Source organism: Engraulis encrasicolus, unplaced genomic scaffold (genome assembly GCF_034702125.1).
Source record: "Engraulis encrasicolus isolate BLACKSEA-1 unplaced genomic scaffold, IST_EnEncr_1.0 scaffold_45_np1212, whole genome shotgun sequence".
NCBI classification, from domain to species: domain Eukaryota; kingdom Metazoa; phylum Chordata; class Actinopteri; order Clupeiformes; family Engraulidae; genus Engraulis; species Engraulis encrasicolus.
In genome coordinates, this window is record NW_026945764.1 from 579,621 (window position 1) to 606,062 (window position 26,442).

At 42.2% G+C, this 26,442-nt stretch overlaps 1 protein-coding gene across 1 annotated transcript in view; it reads right to left on the reverse strand.

Moving 5' to 3' along the window:
- LOC134444115 (NLR family CARD domain-containing protein 3-like) overlaps positions 1-26,442 on the reverse strand; it is a 74,712-nt gene that overhangs the window by 17,810 nt on the left and 30,460 nt on the right. The window contains exons 4-7 of the mRNA XM_063193567.1: positions 22,797-22,910; positions 22,470-22,583; positions 21,084-21,197; positions 19,884-19,997 (exon numbers count right to left, since the gene is read on the reverse strand). Coding sequence (XP_063049637.1) covers positions 19,884-19,997; positions 21,084-21,197; positions 22,470-22,583; positions 22,797-22,910 — 456 coding nt within the window. The remainder of the gene's footprint in view (positions 1-19,883; positions 19,998-21,083; positions 21,198-22,469; positions 22,584-22,796; positions 22,911-26,442) is intronic.

The following is a 26,442-nucleotide window of genomic DNA, read 5'->3' on the forward strand; positions in this document are numbered from 1 at the left end:
TGCCAGAGCATGTTCTCATATCGGTGAACTTACAAACAAAAGCAGGTAATTAATTAATCAGTATGAGGATCATCATGTTGTCTCCACGGACGGTAACCAAAACCAAAAACACCTCGTTGCACCATGCACAAGTAGGCTGAATTGACAAGGCACGTCAGACTAAAGACCTCTGTTCCAGTCATCCTAACAGCCACCCAAAGTATGCCTATTCAAAACAACCTTCACCATTTTCGGGGTGATAATGTTGTAGCCACGACGTTAAGTAAAGGGTTTTTATTGCAACTCCTCCACTTTTGTGATTTATTGGAACTCGTGCATATGTGCATGTAACCTATTAAACTTTCTTAACCGATGCCCAACATACAAAACCGCCACATACTGAGGTAGGCTACAGGTTGTCCTATCTGTTTTTGTAAGGCAGAAAATATTTCCTGAATGTCATTACATATATCACATATCAGAGCATGTCTTTGGCATTTCGCTTCTGGTCTCTATTACACCCCATCAGCTGCGCGTTTAAGTCCTGGCTTGGCATCGCATGCCCATGTCCAATTAATTCCCATGTCTGCGACAAAATATAAAGTCTCCGTTTTTTTCATGACGATCGATTTCCTTGTTCATTCTTCAGCATGCATGTAGCCTAAGTGTAATATGCTGACGGACAGCTGAGAGCCACATATTTCCAATTATTTTAATGTCACGTTTCTGGAGAAACACTTTTAAAAGTCAGCAAATAGGCCTACTATGTGTTTGTTTAACTGTGGGAATGATCAGCATTTTAAATCACTTTTTGATTTCCGGAATTGTCCAGGCAACACGCCAAACTCCATTTCTAACAAAACGTTTAATCATGTTTATTATTTCAATCAACCTGTTGCGCACCAAAACGCTCAGCTGAGTTCCCGCCAAAGGGACACATCGCGTTTCCATCTCATTATCTCACCTCCAATACTTGCCTTGTGCTTATGAAAAGGAGCGGAGGTTAGATTTTGAAACGCTTTTGCAAGAGGACTTTTGGCACGTGGTTTTAAATTCAAAGTAAAAGTTCAGTGTTGGATCTCAATGGACTGCCGAGGTTTTCACATGGTTGATCTGAAAATCCATGCTCCATAGTTTCTTTGTAGCCACAACTGATGAACTTGGCGGAGACTCATCCCCCCATTTAGCATATATCACGCCTATGTTGGGCTACGCGCTGTTTTTCTGAGTTAAGCGCGAGGGGTGTGGCGCCTATTTTCAATTAAGCTGCATTGTTGGAAGACGTGCCGTTGTGCAACACGCAATGTGCAGCACACGCTCGCGTGCCAATGCTGCATTGTGCGAGGTGCCTGCGTTTGAGATGTGTTTGAAATAAGTTGAAAAACAATCTCCCACCTGCAGTAATGAGACTGAGGTAGCACTATAGGTCTGTGCTTCTTGTGGAAGAGTTGCCGACTGTAGGCAATTTATGGAGCGTCTTACAACGGAGATGAAGTTTGACAACACAGTTCATGCAACACGGAGGCGAGACGACATCTAGTTATGTTATGTTCTTAAAATAAATGAAATCTAGTAAGTCTGACAAAACGACACGTCAGTGCTGATGAACATTGCACAATACGTCTGTGCATTTGAACTGTGCACGTAGCCTAAATGTCCGTATCGACCTGAAAGAAAGAAGTGTGTGACCGTCAAGTAGGCGGGGAGTGCAGACGAGACCATGGGGCATGTGGAGAGGGAGAAGATGTTTAAGTAGGCTACTTTATTACAGATGAATTGGAAGGTGTGGATGACAATTGCAGTATTGACTGGTTTTACAGTGAAGCTGCAACGGGCGGGTTATGCCCTCTTTTGAGCCTCAACGCAGTTAGTCAAAGCAATTAGTTTTGATTTTTGTTCCATTCTAGGGCTGCGCTATCCGTATCCCGCAACGGCATGGGCAGCGACAGGATTGCCAAACTGCCTTCAATACAAGGAGTAAACTAGACCTGTCTGTTGTTTTGTAGCCACACAGACTCAACGACAATGAAAATGAAACATTAAATAGACCTATTTATGTCACATGCATTTTTGATCGTACTACCAGCCACCACGGTAGTTTACAAAGAAGTGGATCAACGCTTAAAGAGAAGGGGGAAATATTAGAGGCACATCAGAACGCAGCTTCCTCGACTTGTCAACTCACTTCAATGCTCCTTCAACAACGTATGTCTGGCAGTAGGTTAGTGTTCTACAGATACAGTCCCAGGAAAAAGTTTGTACACCCTTTGAAATTTCTGTCAAAATTGGTCATAAAACATGGTCTGATCTTCCCGGAAATCACAAGAAGGAACAACCAGATTCAGCTTTAACTAATTCAACCCAAACATTTACAAGTTCTCATATTTTCATTGGCCATAAGATGTAAACAGTCACAGGACAGCAAGGCATAAGTAAGTACACCCATGGTAGTTACATTTGAGGCTAGCGAGGTCCGGACCTCGCCTATCGTGAGAGGTTTTTTTATTAGCCTATTATTATTATTTTAACGGCAAATATGACCAACTGAAACACACAAAAACATCTATAAACCTTTGTGAAGCATCCTTTGCAAACTGTGGTTAACATCCATGTATTATGTGTTCTAGTTTTGCCTTTGTGTTCTGTTTTTGACAGTAAACAAGATTGATTAATATCGCAAGTGGTGCCACTCGTGGGAGAGAACGCAACTCAGCCGACGTCGCAAGTGTTTGGTCGCGTTCATGACAGACCATTGCGCAACGCAAAATTACCATGCTTTCTGGTTGGAAAAATGCATTGAAATGGCAAAGTGTGCGTGTGCAGCCTGCGCAGTAATGTGCCGTCACAAACGCACCCATTAAGCACGCGCTTGGTGAGATCTCCGCTAACAGAAAGCCAACCGTTGTATAGCCTACATAAAGCTCATGCGTAACAAGTAGGCTATGGTGTCTTAAAAAGCCATTTGAGTCATTATTTTAAGAAGGCCGGCTGCTGCATCAGCTGCTGCATAAAGGTAAAAGCAGGATATCCGTGAAAGGTAATTGATTGTAAATTGGAAAGCATGTGACAGCTGAATACTTTACAGCATAAACACTGACAGAGGAGGTCACCGGAACATCTTCAGGTGTGGATATTTTCCTGTTAATTTGGACAAGTGCCAAGACTATCGACGTTGCCACGTCTTTGTCAGAGTCAATCGCGGTAAAATATCCACACCTGAAGAGGCTTCCGTGACTACTGTGTCTGCATAGCCGTGACGCATCAGATGGCTCAGGAGCGCGGAGGATAGGCTACTTTTCTTTCTCGTTGATAGACTTTTGTCTTCTGCGCTTGTGAAGAACTATAACAACTAAATAAAAACAAAACGTTTGATGCGACTCTAGGAAGAAAAAAGTTTACTCCAAAATAGGTGGTTTGCACTACAGAGATAGCTATCCCTGTATCTTTGGAGGAAAACAGCTGAAGTGTAATTTCATTGGGAGAAAAATATGAATGGCTGAGCAACTTGCCATCTGAGGATGTAGCTTATTGTGCAACTTCAGGGTCAAGATTTAGTTTCCTTACAAAGGGCTTTACTGACTGGGAGGATGCTGTTTATAATAAAAGAGGCATGATACCAAAGCATAGCCATTCAAAGGGAATAGACTGAGTTGGCTGAAAACTACAACATATTTATTATTATACATGTCTACATATTTACTATTTCACATTAGGCCTATACATTCATAGAGGAGGGCCCTATATATAGGCCTGTGTAGCCTATATTTATTTATTTTATGAATTCATTTTTAATTTATATTTTATATTAATAATACAATTTCGGCACGCGCTCTGCGCGCGCATCATGGACCTCGCCTACTTCACATGGCTGGCTACGGCCATGAGTACACCCTTGCATTCAATAGGTTTTAACCCTAAGTTAGTCACAATAACCTCAACCAGATGTGTCCTGTAGTTGCAGATCAGATTAACATAACAATCTGGATGCATTTTGTCTCCGTCTTCTTTGGAAAACTGCCCTTCTTCAGCAAGGTTTCTGGGATGTTTGGAGTGAATAGCTTTCTTGACCTCATGCCATATCGTCTCAAATGTTTTTTGTCAGAGCTTTGACTGGGCTATTCCAGAATGTGTATTTCATTGTTATGAAGCAATTCTAAAGTCAATTGCCTCTAAAATATGGGTTGTTGTCCCATTTCAGCACCCATCCTCCTGTGTGCTTCAACTGTGAGACAGACTACCTCACATTTTTCTGTAAAATATCTCAATAAACTTCTGAGTTCATTGTTCCACTGATAATAGCAAACTGACAAGGGCCTGAGGCACCAAGGTAACCGCATATAATGATGTTCCCGCCACCATACTCAAAAGTGGAGATGATGTTTTGGTGAAGGTGTGGTTCTCCAGTTCTCCTGCAAACAATCCCCTGAACAATTCTCCAGAATATTTAGCAGTAATTATGAAGCATATAAATGCTTTTTTGCAAACCTCAAAGGTGCAGCAATATTTTTTTGGTCAGAAACCTGTTAAGCATATTTTGTTACATGGGCAAAGCCATGTTAATCAGCATCCAATCAATGTGTATGGCGTGATGACGTCAGTGCCAATGCAGGTGCACGCGCACCACTACCATGCTTTATATGTGTGTTTGAATAAACGGCTGAGTCAGTTGAGCAGAATGAAGAATGCCAGCCAACGGAGAAGATGTTGTCCGTGTGTCTTTCTCAAGCTAAGCTAGTAGTCAGTAAAGTTGTTCACTGTGTTACCTAAGTAAAACGCAAGTGCTGCTGCGCAGGGATGGCGAATATCCCCACAGGTTATGGGCCCAGTCACTTGGGGCACAGATGGAGCAGACTTTTATTCGACGGCGAAGAGAAAAGTTATGAACTTTGGGAGACAAGGTTCCTCGCGCACATGGAGCTCCGTAGTCTCAGGGAGACCATTACAGAGACGCCTGAAATCGACGATGAGGACGAAGCAGCTCTCGCCGAAGACGAGGCAAAGAATGGTGAGGCTTACGCGGAACTTGTGCAAGTATTGGACAACAAAAGTTTATCGTTGGTTATGAGAGAAGCCGAACGAGACGGAAGGAAAGCGTTGGAGATTCTTCGAAGGCATTACGTTGGCAAAGACAAGCCACGAGTCGTGAGTCTTTACTGTGAACTGTCCTCACTCTGCAAAGCTAGCGACGAGACAATTACCGAATATATAATTCGAGCAGAGACTATTTTCACGTCTTTAACACGAGCAGACGAACGAATTAGTGATGGACTTATGATTGCAATGGTAGTGAAAGGGCTACCGGAGTCCTACAAACCATTCGTTGTGCACGTGACACAGGCAGATGAAGCCGTGACTTTTGGCGAGTTTAAAAGTAAACTGCGCAGCTATGAAAGTACTGAGAAATATGGAAGAGGAGACGTGACTGAGGACAACGTGATGAGAACAAGTGGGGCAACCAAAGCGCGCGGTAGAGGTCGTGGAAAGAAAGTGGACATGGCCGAGGTGGAGTGCTACGCGTGCGGCAAGCGAGGACACATGGCCCGAGCATGTCCCAACGACGCACAACAGAGGAGAGAGGATCGAGTTTGGGACACACCACAGAGAGGAAAAGGGCGCGGGCGCGGACACGGCCGAGGTCGGGACCAACTGAAGAAAGCGGATGAACCGACAGATGCACAGTCGTCATTTTGCTTCAAGTTGAGTGAATGTCAAGTGCAAGGTGAAAACAAAAAAGGGCTCATGGTTGACTGCGGGGCCACATCGCACATGATAAACGACGCCACCAAGTTCAAAACGGTGGACAAGAGCTTCAGACCAGAGGACCACATGATCGAGCTGGCCGACGGAAGCAAGGTGAGCGGAATGGCGAAGATGAGGGGAGACGCCGAGGTCTACTTGCTGGATAGCGAGGGGCAACGCGTGAGAACGAGACTCAAGCAGGCGCTCTACATTCCATCGTTCCCACAGAACATCTTTTCTGTCAAGGCAGCGACAGGCAACGGCGCAGAGGTCCGATTCAAAGATGGCGATGACTGGCTGGTCAACAGGGACGGTACAAAATTCAAAATGGATGTGTATGGTAGGCTGTATTACCTAAGCACAGTTGAGAGTGAAAATGTTGATGAAGTGTATGGTTGTCATGATATGCAAACGTGGCACAAAATACTTGGTCATTGTAATTTTGATGACATTGCAAAGTTGGAAAATGTTGTTGAAGGGATGTCTATTAAGGGCAAAAATGATAAGTCAAACCAAAATTGTGAAATATGTACACAGGGCAAATTCACACAAAGCCGAAACAGACAGGCAGATGCAAAGGCTACATCCATACTTGAGCTAGTGCACACAGACTTGTGCGGCCCTATAGAACCAGCAGATAAAAATGGATACAGGTATGCAATAGCATTTACTGATGACTACAGCGGAATGATTTTTCCCTACTTTCTGAAGGCAAAAAGCTATGCAGCGCAAGCTACAGAGAAATTCATAGCAGATGTAGCTCCCTATGGAAAAATTAAGTGTATAAGGAGTGACAACGGTACAGAGTTTACCGGGCAGGAGTTTCAGTCCTTACTTAGGAGTAATGGGATAAGGCACGAGACAAGTGCACCCTACTCACCCCATCAGAATGGGACGGCCGAAAGAGGATGGAGAACCTTATTCGAGATGGCAAGATGCATGCTATTGGAGAGTAACCTCCCAAAGCAGTTGTGGACATACGCAGTGCAAACAGCAGCTCAGATTCGCAACAGGTGTTACAGTAAGCGTCTAGAGCAGACACCTTACTATGTTTTCACAGGGAAAACACCCAACCTGTCCAATATGAAGATATTCGGATCTGAATGCTATACGTATAAGCAGGACAAAAAGAAGCTGGATGCTAGGTGTGACAAAGGGATCTTTGTCGGCTACGATAAGTATAGCCCAGCTTACAACATCTACTACCCGGAGACAGGGAAAGTTCTAAAACATAGGCTAGTGAAAATGATCACTAAAGGCAGCACAGATAGCCAGACGCAGACCAGTTATGACATAGAGGATGATACAGAGAGCTATGGAGATGCAACACCACAGGTAGTGAGCCAGGATCAGGGACAGTCTGAGGAGACTAGAGAGCCTAGTGAGGAGACCACTGAGGCAGGCCCAACTCAGACAGATGGTACAGAGACAGAGCAGATAGAACAGAGGTATCCTGTGAGGGAGAGAAAGGCCCCTGAATATCTGAAAGAGTACCAATGCAAAGTAGAGTGTGATAATGAAACAGAAAATTTGGATTATTTCTACAGAGTGACCTATGGTGTACCTAAAACATTTAGTGAGGCAATTAATTCAGGAAAATCAAAGTTGTGGGGTGATGCGATGAAAGAAGAGATGCAATCCTTAACTGAGAATGAAACTTTCACTTTGACACCACTGCCACAGGGTAAACAAGCAGTGGGAGGCCGCTGGGTATATGCAGATGGATCTGAGACTTGTAAAGCCAGATATGTGGCAAAGGATTGACTACAAAGAGACTTTTTCACCGACTGCCAATATGACCTCTGTCCGAGCATTGATGCAGGTAGCCGTGCAGGAGGATCTTATCCTTCACCAAATGGATGTAAAAACTGCTTACTTGCATGCTCCCATGGACTGTGAGGTATATATGGAGCAACCCGAAGGTTTTGAGGTCAAGTCAAAAACAGGTGAAAATCTTGTGTGTAAACTCAACAAGTCTTTGTATGGGTTAAAACAGTCCGGTCGCAACTGGAATAAGTTGCTGCATGATCACCTAACAGGAAATGGTTTTGTGCAAAATGATGCTGACCATTGTGTCTACACCAGGGAATCTGGGAACGAGAAAGTCATACTGTTAGTGTGGGTTGATGATTTAATCATAGCAGCCAGTGACGACACAATACTCAGAGATGTGAAAGAAATGCTGAAGAGAAGGTTTAAGATGAAGGATATGGGTCCACTTAAACACTTCCTAGGTATTGATTTTACCTTCACAGATGGAGAAATCAAAATGACACAGAGGAGACACATTGAGAAAATGTTAGCCAGATTTGGAATGTCTGAATGCAAGCCGAGACCCACCCCATGTGAGCAGAAATTACATTTTGACAATGATGGTGATGTAATTGATTCAACAGGTTACAGAGAGATAGTGGGTAGCTTGATATACATCATGACCTGTACTAGACCCGACGTGAGTTGGATAGTTAGTAAACTATCACAACACCTGGAAGAACCAAAGCAACAGCATTGGACTGCTGCGAAACATTTACTGAGATACTTAAAAGGTACTATGAATCAGGAATTACACTACAGGAAATGTGAGAAAAACCTACAGCTTGAGGCGTTTAGTGACGCTGATTGGGCAGCTGACAAAAATGACAGGAGGAGCACCACTGGATATTGTTTCAGCTTAACTGAAACTGGTGCAGTAATCTCATGGAAGAGCAGGAAGCAGCCAACAGTGGCTCTATCTAGCTGTGAAGCAGAGTACATGGCTCTAGCAGCCGCTACTCAGGAGAGCATGTACCTTGTTCAATTACTGAAAGGAATGGATGGTAATAATCAGCATTTACCAGTCAAAATCTATGAGGATAACCAGGGGGCGATAGCGTTATCAAAGAACCCAGTATGCAGACAGAGGAGCAAGCATGTGGATATAAAATATCACTTTGTACGTTCTGCACACACAGAGGGGAAAATTAACGTTGTTTATTGTCCTACTGCAGACATGGTAGCTGATGTACTTACCAAACCAGTTTCAAAGGTCAAATTTGAGAAATTCATGGGTTACTTGTTTGGAGAGTAACAGAAGCTGGCAGCTGAAATTATTGTAATGAAGAATGTATTTTTCTTTTGTTAAAGTTTTCTGAACTGCCAGTATGTGAAATATTTTTGTTTTGAGTTTTACTGTAACTGAGTACAGTAAAAGTGAGATTTGTATTTTGTTTTTGTTTTCCACTTTACAGTAGAGAGAGAGCTGTAAACATGTCTTTGAGTGGGAGTGTTAAGCATATTTTGTTACATGGGCAAAGCCATGTTAATCAGCATCCATTCAATGTGTATGACGTGATGACGTCAGTGCCAATGCAGGTGCACGCGCACCACTACCATACTTTATATGTGTGTTTGAATAAACGGCTGAGTCAGTTGAGCAGAATGAAGAATGCCAGCCAACGGAGAAGATGTTGTCCGTGTGTGTTTCTCAAGCTAAGCTAGTAGTCAGTAAAGTTGTTCACTGTGTTACCTAAGTAAAACGCAAGTGCTGCTGCGCAGGGATGGCGAATATCCCCACAAAACCCCATTAATTTTAGATTGGCAGAATGAACCCCATTTTTAGCTATTCTTGGATACATCTCCACTTCTGAGTATGGTGGCGGGAGCATCATTATATGCGGCTACCTTGCTGCCTCAGGCCCTTGACAGTTCGCTATTATCAGTGGAACAATGAACTCAAGTTTATTGTGATATTTTACAGAAAAAAAGTGAGTAAGTCTGTCACACAGTTGAAGCACACAAGAGGATGGGTGCTGAAATGTGACAACAACTGATACTTTAGAAGCAAATTGACTTTAGAATGGCTTCATAACAATGAAATACACATTCTGGAATAGCCCAGTCAAAGCTCTGACAAAAAAAAAACATTTGAGATTATATGGCATGAAGTCAAGAAAGCTATGCACTCCAGACATCCCAGAAACCTTGCTGACGAGAGGCAGTTCTCTAAAGAGGAGGGAGACAAGACACATCCAGATTGTTTTGTAAATCTGATCTGCAACTACAGGACAAGTCTGGTCGAGGATATTGCAACTGACTGAGGGTTAAAACCTATTTAATGCAAGGGTGTACTTACTTATGCCTTGCTCTCCTGTGAATGTTATAGCCTTATGGTCAATAAAACTATGATAACATGTAAATGGTTGTGCGGAATTAGTTAAAGCAGACTGTAATTGTTCCTTCTTGAGATTTCCGGGAAGATCAGACCATGTTTTACGATCAATTTTGACAGAATTGTAAGACATTTCAAAGGGTGTACAAACTTTTTCCTGGGACTGTATATGGTCACTCATGCCCGTAACGTCTGTTCCAATTCAGGATGTGGTCACTAATGAATGATTTCAAGATCGCTTGCCGTTTATAGCCTACACCCGCAAACATCCCCTGTTCTGTATTGCTTTCCGTGATTCTTTTCTGGTGGTGATTTACAGAAACAATTAGTGGGTCATTTCATGTGAAATCAGACACTTTGGGACCAGACCGACAGGGATTTCAATCATACTTGGTGTGCCTTTTTAGTAGCAAGGTATCACCCCAGAACATTCAGCCTTGATTATATCAGTCAGTTTTAGTCACAAAAAGCTGTCTGTGGTGTTGTTTGAAAGCTCTTTTCTGGCTCTACAAATTGCACAATCAGCTTGGAAAATAACCACCAGAATATGAATTATGATAAATTGAAAAATCATATTTTAAGATGGCCAGTTCCTTGTCTTAACGTAGCCTGCAATGTCATGAACAACACCTGAAATGCTGGTGGTTCTTAATTCATTTCAGAGATAATGGTACTAAAAAATATGCCATCATATAAATCACCTAGTAATAATATGGTAATGCCATAGTAATATCACGACAGCATGTCTATCGGAATATGTGAAGGATGGAGATGGTCCATGAGGATGCAGGAGGTTCAGTTTCAGCTCTCCAGTGCTCGGCATACATTCCTCAACACATGCTAGCCACTAGCATTCAGAGGTCTGAGTGCCCTCCAGAGGGCAATTTGACATGTCTCCAAAAACAAATCTGTAACTCTGTGAGTTTTTGTCATTGAAACATATAAGTCACACCATTAGAAAAAATATCACACCATTAGAAAAATATGAAATAAATTATATAGCTGGCCCAATTTAAAGAAAGTGAAAAGAAATCTTTGAATATTATGTACTCTCTGCCTGTAGCAGCCACACCTATAGCTATTCACATGTAAAGTACCGGTGCTTGAGTGGCTATTCAGAGGTGACAACACGCCCCTTTCAACTAGGCAAAACACAGTGTCCTGCCAGAGCACATGGAGATTGACAGGGGGGTGTGGGCCATTAGAGGTTTGTTCACACCTATCTCATTAGTATTCAAATGAGACAGGCAGTGGCATGACATAGCCTTTCTTTTTTGCAATTTGTATGAAAACAACAAAACATTTCTAAATGCCCTTTTTACTTTTATGCAGCCAACACATTCGTTTACAAGATTCAAACGTCAAAAGTCTTGGCTAGATATATTTATTGTGTGTTTTCTTGCACTTTTTAAAGACCTCTGAAACCTGTTTTTTGTACAGTTGTGTTTATACTCAATTTAAATAAAACATGTTTGTATGACATCCTATTTTCTTTCAGATTATTTCTTGTCAGGCTTTTCAGAATACAACCATATATTCCACTTTTGCATAGATGCTTACTGTTAGTTGAAAATACTTGAAAATGTCAGGGTGGTGCAAGCAGCCTAAAAGCCTCTGAAAGGCCTTAGACCTCAGAGGGCTAGTTGCCTGATGCTTGAACATTTAGAAAATTCCTTTACTGAGCTTATTATTTCAACCCTGCCTTCTCTGAATGCTGAAAATGGTCTAGCTTCCACTGTGTCCATTGGCCATGGGCAGAAACGGTGTAGTTTTTGAGTACCTGGAATAGGGACCGACGAGGGTGCAGGGCCCACCGGGAAAATGCCTGTTATGCCAGATGGCCAGTCCAGTCCAGTCCCTGACACTACTCTATTACTACTTCATTACAACACATAACAACCTTTATGTCCCATGATCTCTTAAATGAATAAATAACCAAACACCCCATTTTCAGGTGTTGTTTATGACCTTAGAGGCTATAGGGTTTTGTTTGGTTCCATTGACGTCCATTGCTACTCTTAGTGAGCAGTGAGTGAGCATGTGCGCTGCGGGCAGCACGCGCTCGCAGGAGATCGAGGAACTGGAGCGCTTCATCGACTCCTACGTGCTGGAGTACCAGGGCGAGGCCGTCACCGACGGGGACAAGACACAGGTCTCCCAGGTGAGCACGCTTAGGAGGACGCAAGACAAAGTAGCGATGGCGGCCACTGAGGCTGTTGAGGTTCGGCAAAACGCTAGCCCAATGTCTACAGGCCTTGTCTGGACTGAAATAAAAATGGACTTGGCTTCGATTGAGAAACTTATCTCAGTCGTTCTACAACAACAAGCAGATCTTGGTGCACGGCTTACCTCGCTTGATTATCCGCCACTACCTGGGCCTTCCACGGATGTCTCCATGACCCCCGCCCCGGGTAGCTCTGCCTGGTCTACGGTAGCTGCTGGCAAGTCTCGCCGCCGCCCTCCTCCTGTCGCGGCGTGTCGGACTGGGGCTGTTTCGGATCTAGTGCTCCACAACTCCTTTGCTCCTCTTGCTGATCTCCCTACGTCGCCTGCCCCACGTCGGAGTGGATCTGGATGTCCGGATGAACAGGGCAGCGAATCTTGCCCCTCGCCTGCTATCCAGCCAGGCCATCCATCACCGCGCCAACATGTAGCTCGCAAAGCTACCTCCAAGCGCAACAGGTCCGCAGACAGCGACGGCTCGAGTCCAGAGCGCGTTTCTGATAAGCGGCTCAGGCCAGGCCATCCATCACCGCGTCAACATGTAGCTCGCAAAGTTACCTCCAAGCGCAACAGGTCTGCAGACAGCGACGGCTCGAGTCCAGAGCGCGTTTCTGATAAGCGGCTCAGAATCTCTTCTCCAACGATGGCCGCAGCAGATTGCATGGCCTCTACATCTCCAACAGCGGATAGCTTGTCAAGCCATCGGGCTACTGCGATGCCTCTGTTGGCTAATGATGCTGGTGTCGTTAGCTTGTGTAGCCCGTGTCAAACACCACCGGCGTTGTCCACGGCTGACAGCGTCCCTCAGCGTCCAGATGGTCTACAACTTCCTCCTCGCACCTCTATACACTTTAACCGCGATGTTCAATGCCCTCCTGAAATTCTCATTGTTGGTGATTCGATTGTCAGAGATCTGATTATTCCTAGTGCTATCACGTACTGTATCCCGGAGGAAGGGTTATTGACATCTCTCATCTCATTCCGTCTCTATTGAACAGACATTCTTCCGTAAACACTGTCATTGCTCACGTGGGGACAAATGACGTCATGGCCCGGAACTCTGTGAAGCTACAGAATGAGCTGGAGACGTTATGTCTCACTGTTGAAAGCCTCGGGAAACGCTGCATAATGTCAGGCCCTATCCCACTTAGCTCCAGTAATTCAGAGCGTTTCAGCAGATTGCATAGTCTCCATACCTGGCTGAAACAATTCTGCAATCTAGCTGGTCATGATTTTATTGCTAATTTTGATATATTCTGGACCAAATCATTTTTATATAGATCTGATGGGGTGCATCCAAACAAACTGGGCCTACTAGAGCTAACCACCAACTTTATTCAGTTCATTGCTTTCAGCACACCTTGACATTCAACACAGCATGACCCAATCCAGTTCACAAACACACCCAGCTCTACTATGGGTCCTGCTGATAATTGCAGCTCTCCCTCTCCTGCTGTATCACTTGGGGATCAAACTACACAGGCAATAAGTAGCCCCTCTCATCACCTACAGATGGCCCTTCTTAATGTCAGATCACTTCGTAATAAAACATTTCTGGTACATGACATTATCACCTCCCATAAATTAAGCTGTATGTTCCTTACTGAAACATGGCTTGATACCTCAGGCAACTATGAACTTCTTGAGGCATCACCACCTGACTTTTCCTTTGCCCACTGCTCTCGTGAACATCAGAGAGGGGGGGTGTAGCAGCCCTTTTTTCTCACATGCTTCCCTGCAAGACTGTTTCTTTTGGTCCATATGCTGCTTTTGAATATTTAGCCCTGAGGCAATCAAATAATTTACTCATTGTCACAGTCTATCGTCCACCACAATATAATGCGGGTTTTATTTCTGATTTTGAGGATTTTTTATCTAATACTGTGACCAACTATGACTGTATTCTAATTTCTGGTGATTTTAATATTCATGTTGATAACATGGCTAACTCCCTGGCAATTCAGTTCACAGAGCTTTTGTCATCCTTCGAGTTCACACAACATATGTCTGTCCCTACTCACAGCCATGGCCACACCTTAGATCTGGTCATTTCAAAAGGCTTAGACGTCTCTATAAATGGCACCTTAGATGTTGGTTTTTCTGACCACCTCTGTATATATTTTAGTGTCTCCTGGCCAACGACTAGACATGTATCTGGTGTGAAAAAGGTTTTCAGACGCAGGATCAGGGAAGATACCCCAGAAAATTTTATTTTGACTTTTAATGCTGCTCGGTCATGTGACCTGAGCCAGATATCTGTGCCATCTGTCTCCCCCATGGGCTCTGTTTGTGACTCTATTGTATCCCCCTGTTGCGACACCTTAGTCAAGTCTTTTAACTCTGCTGTGATGCAAACTATAAACAGTATTGCACCATTGCATGTTAAGACTATCTCAGGAAAACGTAGGTCACCCTGGAGAACCTCACAGACAATTAACACATCTAAAAGAATCTGTCGCATTTACGAACGAAAATGGCGTAAATCTAAACTGCAGGCTGACTTTGTAAACTATAAGAATCATATTCTTATGTATAACAATGAAATCAAGAAAGCTCGAAGGCAGTACTTCTCTCAGATCATTGCTGAAAATTCAAATAACGCTAAAATACTGTTCAATACCATTGATAAACTTATCAACCCTCCACTTACAATTCCTACAGAGCTCCACTCTGTAGAGAAATGCAATGAGTTTGCAACTTTTTTTAGTGATAAAATTTTAACTATAAGGAGCAATATCATACCGTCTAATAGTAGAGTAGAGTAACTTTATTGATCCCCAGGGGGAAATTCAGGCTGATGTCAGCTACATTTCTCCATGTCAATTTCTGCCCAGCCAAGCCTGTCTCCCCAGTTTTACTCCTATTCATCAAGATGAGTTAGGAGAGATAGTTCGACAGCTAGGCTCTGCTACCTGCTCCCTTGACCCTATACCTACTAAATTGCTCAAAGAGGTCTTCAGCTGTTTAGCTACTGACATTTTAAATATTGTTAATTCATCACTCCTCTCTGGTACTTTCCCTTCCTGTCTTAAACATGCATTGGTTACTCCTCTGTTAAAGAAACATACCCTTGATCCCTTAGCTTTTGAGAGTTATAGGCCCATTTCAAACTTACCATTTTTAGGTAAAATCCTTGAGAAGGTTGCCTACAAGCAGCTTTACTCTTATCTGTCCCACAACTCCCTTTTCGATGCCTACCAATCTGGATTCCGTGTGAATCATAGTACAGAGACTGCTTTGATCAGAGTTGTCAATGATCTTAAAATGGCCACTGATAACCATAAAGTATCTGTTCTGGTTCTTCTAGACTTAAGTGCTGCGTTTGACACTGTGGATCATACGATTTTAATCCAACGACTACAAGATCAAATCGGCATTTGCGGTAGTGCCCTTGCCTGGATCACTTCTTATTTAAATGGGAGATCCTTCTCTGTCACTATTAACAATTTCTTCTCTGACTCTATGGATACCTCTCATGGGATACCTCAGGGATCAATCCTGGGCCCTCTGCTTTTTAATTTATATATGCTACCACTTGGGCATATCATCCGGCACCATGGTCTTTCATATCACTCCTATGCAGATGATACCCAGTTGTACATTTCTTTTTCCCCTGACGACCCCAGTCCAGTAAATGACCTAATAAGTTGTGTCTCAGACATCAAAAACTGGATGGGTCAGAATTTTTTATTGTTAAACGACAGCAAGACAGAGATTTTAGTTGTAGGCCCCAAGGCTCGTAGAGAACATCTTTGTACGTTTTTAGCCCCCCTTCAGGTAATACCTTGTGATGATGTCAGAAATTTGGGTGTGACCCTTGATACAGATCTTAATTTTAACAAACATATATCTGTTATCACTAAGACGGCATTTTACCATCTGCGAAATATTTCTAAAGTACGTGGCCTCTCGTCTCCTCAGGACTCTGAAAAGTTAGTTCATGCTTTTATCTCCAGCCGCCTTGATTACTGCAACTCCCTATATGCCGGGCTCACTAAACAGGCACTCAACAAACTCCAACTCATTCAGAATACAGCTGCCAGAATACTGACAAGAACATCCAAATTTGGACACATCACCCCAATTCTGAAATCTCTTCACTGGCTGCCTGTACAACAAAGAATACATTTTAAAATACTTCTGATCACTTTTAAAGCAGTAAATGGCTTGGCCCCTACCTACATCTCTGACATCATCCCTCCATCCTACCCGTTCGTTGAGAACATCAAATAAAGGTCTTTTATGCGTCCCCAAAATTAACACCAACACTGCACATGGTGCTTTTAGTTATTGTGCCCCTACCCTTTGGAATTCCCTCCCCCTAGAACTAAGGTCAGTGACTTCTACTCCCGCTTTTAAAAAGGGTCTTAAAACGTTTTTATTTACACAAGCTTTTGGTTGAGTTGATTTTTATTGACATTGTTTTATTTCCTAAGGGCTTTTATGTGTTTTATTTTTTACTTTGATTTTACTTTTATTCTATTTATTTTGCTCTGGGCCTTTGCAGACTATGTGTCTAGTCTAGTGTTTGGTGTTTAAAAGGTCTTATCATTGCAATGGGTTTTATTTTGTTTTATTTCTACCTATTATTATATATGTTTATATTTTCACTCAGTTTTAGTGCTGTTTTTAAATTTTCTACTTTTCCTCCTTTTAATCTTACAGCACATTGAGTCTATGTAAGCCATATGAAATGTGCTTTATAAATAAACTTGACTTGACTTGACTATGTTTAGACAAGAAACCGGCCATTTTAGTTTTTTAGATATTAACTTTTTAATTTTTCAATTTATCACAATTCATATTCTGAGCCAGAAAAGCCAGAAAAAGAGCCAGAAAAGAGCTTTCAAACAACACTACAGACATCTTTTTGTGACTAACACTGACTGATATAATGAAGGCTGAATGTATAGTGTCTTACTCTCATTTGTAAACCTTCGCTAGTCTGTTTCTCCCTTAATATTCATGTCAGATTCAAACCAATGCAGTTCTGGGGTGCTACCTTGCCACTAAAAAGGCACATTAAGTAAGTATGATTTAAATCTGTGTCAGTAGGGTCCCAAAGTGTCTGATTTCACGTGAAATTACCCTAGTTTTCCATATTCACTTAAGAGGACAGATATCTGTTTTATAGTTTGTGAGGTCAGATAACATTAGTCATTGAATTGTGCAATACTGCAATATATTGTGTCCAGAATATTACAATACAGAAGTGTAGGCCTATTGCACAGAGTTTTTTTTAAAACTATTATTATTACCTTTATTTAAACAGGAAGATCCCGTTGAGTTACCTCTTTTTTCCAGGGAGTGTATTATAGTCACCCCTGCAGATTATTGCAGTAAGTGATATAGCACTGCAGTTTTGATATTGCATGGAAAACGTATTATTCTTTTTTGTGAGTATCTGCCCTGCTTGTAGGATTGAACATTCAATGTTAACCCTGTGAAACCTGAACCATGAAAGCAATGAGAGAAAATGCATTTTTTTTGGAATTTGCTTCAATATTGGTCCCTTATAAGAAATGTAAAAATTTAAAAAAAAAAAAAAAAAAATTGATATTTAATGCATCATATATGATGCATCAGGCTTTAAAGGAATGACCATTTAATTTGAGGATTATCTTTAAATATTTAGTGAGATCTTGCCATTTTTTAAGCCTATCCTTGTTTTAGCAGGACCATATTTTAAATTTCCCACAGCCTGGTTGGGTATTTTTTTAAAATCTATGTAAAAACATAGCTGATCGAATGCTTAACAACCTATTTATGAGTGTAATATAGATCATTATTCATTTTTGATGTGTAATTTGAATATATGGGTCCATTACTACAATTGGACCATTTCTCCATTCACTTCAATGCATTTTTTACTTGATCATAATTTCAACATTTTGCATTACATTTTCAAAATTGCAAGTAAAACCTGTGTCTTAAGGCAATATCTTTGTCTTGAAGTAAAACAACTTGTGTGTTTTGTTAAACGATCGTCGTGGTATGCTTTGTAAGTTTCCCTATGGAGCAAATGCATTGATGGCTGACTTCCTGCCACTGCCGGATGGTGCTTATTTGTTTCATCAGTTTTAGCACGATCTCTCTGCAACACGGTGTAAAAATATAAACTCTTCCTTGATTAATTGCACAAAGCAAGTTTTCAAATTAAAGGATGTAGAGTTATATTTCGGAAATTTGTACACAAACCTTTTGCAATTTGACGATATCTCAGCGGTTGAGAACCACTGATCTAGAGTAAGTTATTTTATCACCTAGGCTTAGTGACCGGCGGCTGCCGTTGACATGTGCGGCCCACCTTCACCTCTTGGTTTCAAAATGTGGCCCACTTGGAAAAAGTTGCAAAGTTTCACTTTGATGAAGGCGGTTAGTCCGAAACGGCGTGCCATTAAATATTTCGGGGCATTTAACAGTGTTGCGGACCTTTATTTTCTTTTCAGTTATCTTAAGTTTGACTTTGATTGGTTTAAATATTAGCATGGATTCTCGTGTTTTTTTGAAAATTAAGTCCACATAATCACCTTATAATCATGTTATTTCAAAACTATGTGGAAATACTGCGTCCGGCCCTACATTCTGTTACGCGTCTTCTAAGGCTGTAACGAAAGAAAATAAAGGTCCGCAACACTGTTAAATGCTCCCAAATAATTAATGGCACGACGTTTCTGATGAAGGGCGGTTAGTCCGAAACGTCGTGCCATTAAATATTTCGGGGCATTTAACAGTGTTGCGGCCCTTTATTTTCTTTTCAATTAATAATATAAATCTCATGACAGGAATACAGAGCAGAAGTAACTCCCATAAACAGCATCGTGGGCACGATTTCTAACCAGCATGGATCTAAGGTGTCATTGCGCAGGTTCGCTGCACATACAGTATTTGATCAACTTTTCACCGTCAAGAACGAGCCCAAGATTGCATACCTGTGTTCAGGTGTAGGTCCCACCCCTTTGAATCTGAGTGGCTCATCCTTTGATTTGTCACTCCTCATGGACACACAGCTCCCTGTAGGAGACCCTGATCTCTGATCCATGTGACTAATGATCAGAGAGAAAAGTGTTTTACAAACCAAGATTCAGAGTGTGGCATGTCGAAATCAGGTTTCTTTCAGCAAGTTGCACTATGATGAAGAGAGACTTTCCCCAAGGGGGACATTGAACGTCACCTGGCCATCCACACAGCACATAACAGCAAGACAAGACAAACAGATAGAAAATAAGAGCTAGAAAAAAACAAGCCCAAGATTGCATACCTTGGGTCAGGTGTGGGCTCTGCCCCTTTGAACCAGAGTGGTTGATCCTTTGATTTGTCACTCCTCATGGACACACTGCTCTCTGTAGGAGACCCTGGTCTCTTCCCCATGCCACTAAGGAACAGAGAGAAAAGTTTTAGAGAAAATGTTTTAAATTCTGTTACGCGGCTTTTAAGGCTATAACGAAAGAAAAGAAAGGTCCGCAACACTGTTAAATGCTCCCAAATATTTAACGGCACGATGTTTCGGACTAACCGTCCTTCATCAAGTTGCACTTTGACGAAGGACGGTTAGTCCGAAATGTTGTGCCATTAAATATTTCGGGGCATTTAACAGTGTTGCGGACCTTTATTTTCTTTTCAATTAATAATATAAATCTCATGACATGAATACAGAGCAGAAGTAACTCCCATAAACAGCATCGTGGGCACGATTTCTAACCAGCATGGATCTAAGGTCTCATTGCGCAGGTGCGCTGCACATACAGTATTTGATCAACTTTTCACCATCAAAAACGAGCCCAAGATTGCATACCTTTGGTAAGGTGTAGGTCCCGCTCCTTTGAACCTGAGGGGCTCATCCTTTGATTTGTCACTCCTCATGGACACACAGCTCCCTGTAGGAGACCCTGGTCTCTGCTCCATGCGACTATTGATCAGAGAGAAAAGTGTTTTAGAAACCACGATTCAGAGTATAGCACGTTGAGATCAGGTTACATTCAGCAAGTGGCACTTTGATGAAGAGAGACTTTCCCCAAGGAGGACATTGAACGTCACCTGGCCATCCAAACAGCACATAACAGCAAGACAAGACAAAGAGATAGAAAATAAGAGCAAAAAAAAACAAGCCCAAGATTGCATACCTTGGGTCAGGTGTGTGCTCCGCCCCTTTGAACCAGAGTGGCTGATCCTTTGATTTGTCACTCCTCATGGACACACTGCTCTCTGTAGGAGACCCTGGTCTCTTCCCCATGCCACTAAACACCAGAGAGAAAAGTTTTAGAGAAAATGTTTTACATTTTGTTATGCGGCTTCTAAGACTGTAACGAAAGAAAATAAAGGTCCGCAACACTACATGCTCCCAAATATTTAATGGCACGACGTTTCGGACTAACTGTCCTTCATCAAAGTGCAAAGTGGTTGCACTTTGATGAAGGACGGTTAGTCCGAAACATTGTGTCATTAAATATTTGGGAGCATGTAACAGTGTTGCGGACCTTTATTTTATTTTCAATTAATAATATAAATCTCATGACATGAATACAGAGCAGAAGTAACTCCCATAAACAGCATCGTGGGCACGATTTCTAACCAGCATGGATCTAAGGTCTCATTGCGCAGGTGCGCTGCACATACAGTATTTGATCAACTTTTCACCGTCAAGAACGAGCCCAAGATTGCATACCTTTGGTAAGGTGTAGGTCCCGCTCCATTTGAACCAGAGTGGCTGATCCTTTGATTTGTCACTCCTCATGGACACACTGCTCCCTGTAGGGGACCTTGGTCTCTTCCCCATGCCACTAAGGAACAGAGAGAAAAGTGATTTTAAAAACAAGATTCAGAGTGTGGCATGTCGAGATCAAGTTTCTTTCAGCCAGTTGCACTATGATGAAGAGAGACTTTCCCCAAGGGGGACATTGAATGTCACCTGGCCATCCACACAGCACATAACAGCAAGACAAGACAAACAGATAGAAAATAAGAGCTAGAAAAAAACAAGCCCAAGATTGCATACCTTTGGTCAGGTGTAGGTCCCGCCCCTTTGAACCTGAGTGGCTCGTCCTTTGATTTGTCACTCCTCATGGACACACAGCTCTCTGTAGGAGACCCTGGTCTCTGCTCCATGGCACTAAACACCAGAGAGAAAAGTTTTAGAGAAAATGTTTTAAATTCTGTTACGCGGCTTTTAAGGCTATAACGAAAGAAAATAAAGGTCCGCAACACTGTTAAATGCTCACAAATATTTAATGGCACAACGTTTCGGACTAACCGTCCTTCTTTGCACTTTGATGAAGGACGGTTAGTCCGAAATGTCGTGCCATTAAATATTTGGGAGCATTTAACAGTGTTGCGGACCTTTATTTTCTTTTCAATTAATAATATAAATCTCATGACATGAATACAGAGCAGAAGTAACTCCCATAAACAGCATCGTGGGCACGATTTCTAACCAGCATGGATCTAAGGTCTCATTGCGCAGGTGCGCTGCACATACAGTATTTGATCAACTTTTCACCGTCAAGAACGAGCCCAAGATTGCATACCTTGGGTCAGGTGTGACCTCCGCCCCTTTCAACCAGGGTGGCTGATCCTTTGATTTGTCACTCCTCATGGACACACTGCTCCCTGTAGTTGGTATCTTCCCCATGCCACTAAGGAACAGAGAGAAAAGTGATTTTAAAAACAAGATTCAGAGTGTGGCATGTCGAGATCAAGTTTCTTTCAGCCAGTTGCACTATGATGAAGAGAGACTTTCCCCAAGGGGGACATTGAATGTCACCTGCCCATCCACACAGCACATAACAGCAAGACAAGACAAACAGATAGAAAATAAGAGCTAGAAAAAAACAAGCCCAAGATTGCATACCTTTGGTCAGGTGTAGGTCCCGCCCCTTTGAACCTGAGTGGCTCGTCCTTTGATTTGTCACTCCTCATGGACACACAGCTCTCTGTAGGAGACCCTGGTCTCTTCTCCATGGCACTAAACACCAGAGAGAAAAGTTTTAGAGAAAATGTTTTAAATTCTGTTACGCGGCTTTTAAGGCTATAACGAAAGAAAAGAAAGGTCCGCAACACTGTTAAATGCTCCCAAATATTTAACGGCACGATGTTTCGGACTAACCGTCCTTCATCAAGTTGCACTTTGATGAAGGACGGTTAGTCCGAAATGTCGTGCCATTAAATATTTCGGGGCATTTAACAGTGTTGCGGCCCTTTATTTTCTTTTCAATTAATAATATAAATCTCATGACACGAATACAGAGCAGAAGTAACTCCCATAAACAGCATCGTGGGCACGATTTCTAACCAGCATGGATCTAAGGTATCATTGCGCAGGTGCGCTGCACATACAGTATTTGATCAACTTTTCACCGTCAAGAACGAGCCCAAGATTGCATACCTTTGTTCAGGTGTAGGTCCCGCCCCTTTAAATCTGAGTGGCTCATCCTTTGATTGGTCACTCCTCATGGACACACAGCTGCCTGTAGGAGACCCTGGTCTCTGCTCCATGTGACTAATGATCAGAGAGAAAAGTGTTTTACAAACCAAGATTCAGAGTGTGGCATGTCGAGATCAGCTTTCTTTCAGCCAGTTGCACTATGATGAAGAGAGACTTTCCCCAAGGGGGACATTGAATGTCACCTGGCCATCCACACAGCACATAACAGCAAGACAAGACAAACAGATAGAAAATAAGAGCTAAAAAAACAAGCCCAAGATTGCATACCTTTGGTCAGGTGTAGGTCCCGCCCCTTTGAACCTGAGTGGCTCGTCCTTTGATTTGTCACTCCTCATGGACACACAGCTCCCTGTAGGAGACCCTGGTCTCTGCTCCATGGCACTAAACACCAGAGAGAAAAGTTTTAGAGAAAATGTTTTAGATTCAGAGTGTAGCGTGGTGGGATGAGGTTACATTCAGTCAGTTGCACTACTACAGACTTGTTAAAGAATATTGCGATGCAGCAATGATGGTCCTAGAAAGATGAAGAAGTTTTAACCTAAATATGAAATCTTGCTAAATGTGCTCAATGGGTCAATCCATGTCAATTGAACAACTCTACACACTTATGTCTCTTAAAATATTCCTTGATGTTCAGCAGACATTCAAGAGAAAGGATTGAAATCACCTTTCAAAATAAATTATATCCTCTCTAAGTTAAAGGTTGTTTGATAGGGCGAGGAGCAGGCTTTGGAATCGATCCAAATTTCCTTGTTTCCGATTCGATCCGATATTGATCTATTGTATTGTTGGATTGTCACTTTAACCCATTTATGCATAATTCTGTATGAAATGTCAAGATGAACTGTAAACAGCCTACAAAAACCTAAGTATATCAGCCTCACCAGCCAATACAAACATGAAATAGGCGTCAAGATGGCGGCAGGTGTGCGTCTTGGTTTGGCAGGTGCCAAGGCTTCACCTTCCCAAATACCGTCTAGGGAAACGCCATCCTCATACATCGGACACCAGCAATCTTTATGGACTACACTGTTTAACATCAGACAACATGAACTATTAAACACCTTCTCGCTGGGGATGTATCTAATGATGGTGATCGTCCTACCTCTGTGGGGAAGCTGGCAAGCGGCCTGCTTGAGATCCGGCACAGAGACACAGCACGGCGCTTCTCACCTTACGCACGACTCATGGAACCTTTTCACCTTGTATTCCACCGTTCTGACAAACGGGCGCATAGAGGTCGCGCGTTACCGACTCAGGCAAGAAGAGGGGAACAAAACACCTCCCGATGATCGAAGATTCACAACGATGCTGTGTACCATCCTCCTCCTCAGCGGCGACATTCATCTCAACCCTGGGCCAGGAAACAGTATGCTTCCGCGGGATGAACAACGTCAAATCCCGGTGGGTCTTGAACATGGCCAGCTGCTGCGCCACGTTACACCTGGAGACCTTGGGCAGGCTATGGAAGCCGTGGTCCAACTTTCCAATGGCGGGCTGCTTGACTATGCCACAGCACAAGGTAAAGCTGAACTGCAAGTGGATAATATGAAAGGGGATTTGCTTATTTCACCCTCGAAATCCGCACAGACTTGCTGTCGGGGTATTGCGGAAATAAAACAACAAAAAATCAGGATGTTTCAGACTGTAAATCATGCGCGAGTTCTCTGGGATCCAAAGCTAAAACCCAAGGGAATCTTTGGTGGACATTTGAACATTCGGAGCTTAGTGTCCAAAACTGAACAAATCGAGCACCTTCTGACAGACTCAAACGTCGATTACCTGTGTCTGTCCGAAACTTGGTTGAAACCTACTACACCATCGGGTGTGTACAGTATCCCTGGTTACAACTTTTCAGACGCGACCGTGGACATGGCAAAGGGGGCGGGGTCATGATTTACGTAAAGGAACACTTGCAGTGTCAACAGATTGATTTGCCAAATGATCTTGAATGTGTTGGTATCACAATTAGTATTTCTCCCGAGATGTCTTTTAATGTTATTGTTCTCTATAGACCACCGTCTGATAATGACACGTTTTTTGAGAAACTGTCTGATGTTCTCAAAGCATGTTGTGGTAAAGAAGTGTTACTAATGGGTGATCTGAATTTAAACTGGCTAGACAAAACAAGAAGGAAAAAACTAAAAAATATTGCATGTAAATTTCACTTAACCCAGTTGATAGAAAATCCAACGAGGATCACACAGTCTTCAAAGACACTACTGGATTTGATATTTTCAAATAAAAGGGAACGCATATCTAAAACATATAACCTAGTCACTGGGCTATCAGACCATAATCTTACTCTAGTAGCAAGGCAGCTCTCCAAAAAAAGATTCAGGAACAACACACCAGAAGGAAAACAATATATCTCACTCATTCCCAAGTCACAAATGCAGCACCTAGAAACAGACTTTAAGGAAACACATTGGGGTAATGTTGTAAAGGATAAAAATTGTGAACAAGCATGCAATGACCTACTGGATACCATCAAAGGTCTATTATCCAAATACACCAAAAACATTCCTCGCAGACAGAGAAAGCGAACATTGCCCTGGTTTAACACCTTATTATTAAAACTTATTAAGCAAAGGGATGCAGCCCTGAAAAAATCACTTAAGTCTGGTCTAGTTACGGACCGCCTGTTATACACAGGCCTTAGGAACAAGGCCACATCAGAATTTAGGAAGGCCAGAGCAAACTACTTTCTTGATATTATAAAACAAGCAAAAGGTAACTCAAAGTTATTATGGAGAACTATTGATCAACTCTCAGGAAAAGAACGCAAAGAGACTGTACCCCTTAATCTTAAAATAAATGACACATTGCAAAATGATAGTCTAATAATTGCAAATAGTTTTAATGATTATTTTATTAACTCTGTTTTAGAATTGGGTGGCAGCACATCAGCTCCTTGTCCGTCAACCAATCTAGACAGATCTCAATTCTGTGTTCAAAATTGTGCAATCTCTGTCTTGGATTTTAATATTATAGATGAAGTAAAAATAAATAAAATTTTATCAACTATATCCACCTCCAAAGCTAAAGACATCTGGGGCATGGACACCTTTCTCCTAAAGAAATTTAAAGATGTCTTAACTACTCCCATAGCTCATATAGTAAACAAGTCCTTGGAGGAAAACTATTTTCCTAATGTTCTAAAAACAGCTATAGTGACTCCTATCTTTAAAGCTGGGGACAAACAGGATGTCACTAATTATAGACCCATTAGTATATTGCCGGCCATTTCGAAAATAATAGAAAAAACAGTTGCTGAACAGCTTGTGGAGCATTTAAACACAAAAAAACTCATGCACCCCATGCAGTTTGGTTTTAGAGCCAACCACTCAACCGACACTGCATGCTGCTATTTTATAGAACACATCAAGGCAAATCTTGATAATGGAGGAGTGGTGGGTGCTGTGTTCTTAGACCTTCGCAAGGCTTTTGACACAGTCAATCATCCAGTACTCCTCTCAAAGTTGGCGTGCTTTCAGCTGGCTCCAGGTGTACTAAACTGGATAGAGTCCTATCTATTAAATAGGGCCCAATGTGTTAAGATAAATGATAAAATATCTTCCTTAAAAGCTTGCTCTATGGGGGTGCCACAAGGTTCCATATTGGGACCTTTGTTGTTCAGCACTTACATAAATGATCTTCCATCTGTATGTGAGGGTGTGGAGATACTGATGTATGCTGACGACACTGTATTATTTACACACGGCAAAGATCCGGTACAGGTGGCCAGCAAATTGACTCAAACACTAACTAAGGTCTCAATGTGGTTAAAAACCTCCTGTCTCACACTAAATACCAACAAAACTGTCACAATGTATTTTCACAATAGATTTAAACTAAATGTTGTTCCAGACATATATGTTGATGGAACAAAGCTAAATAATGTTGATGAGTT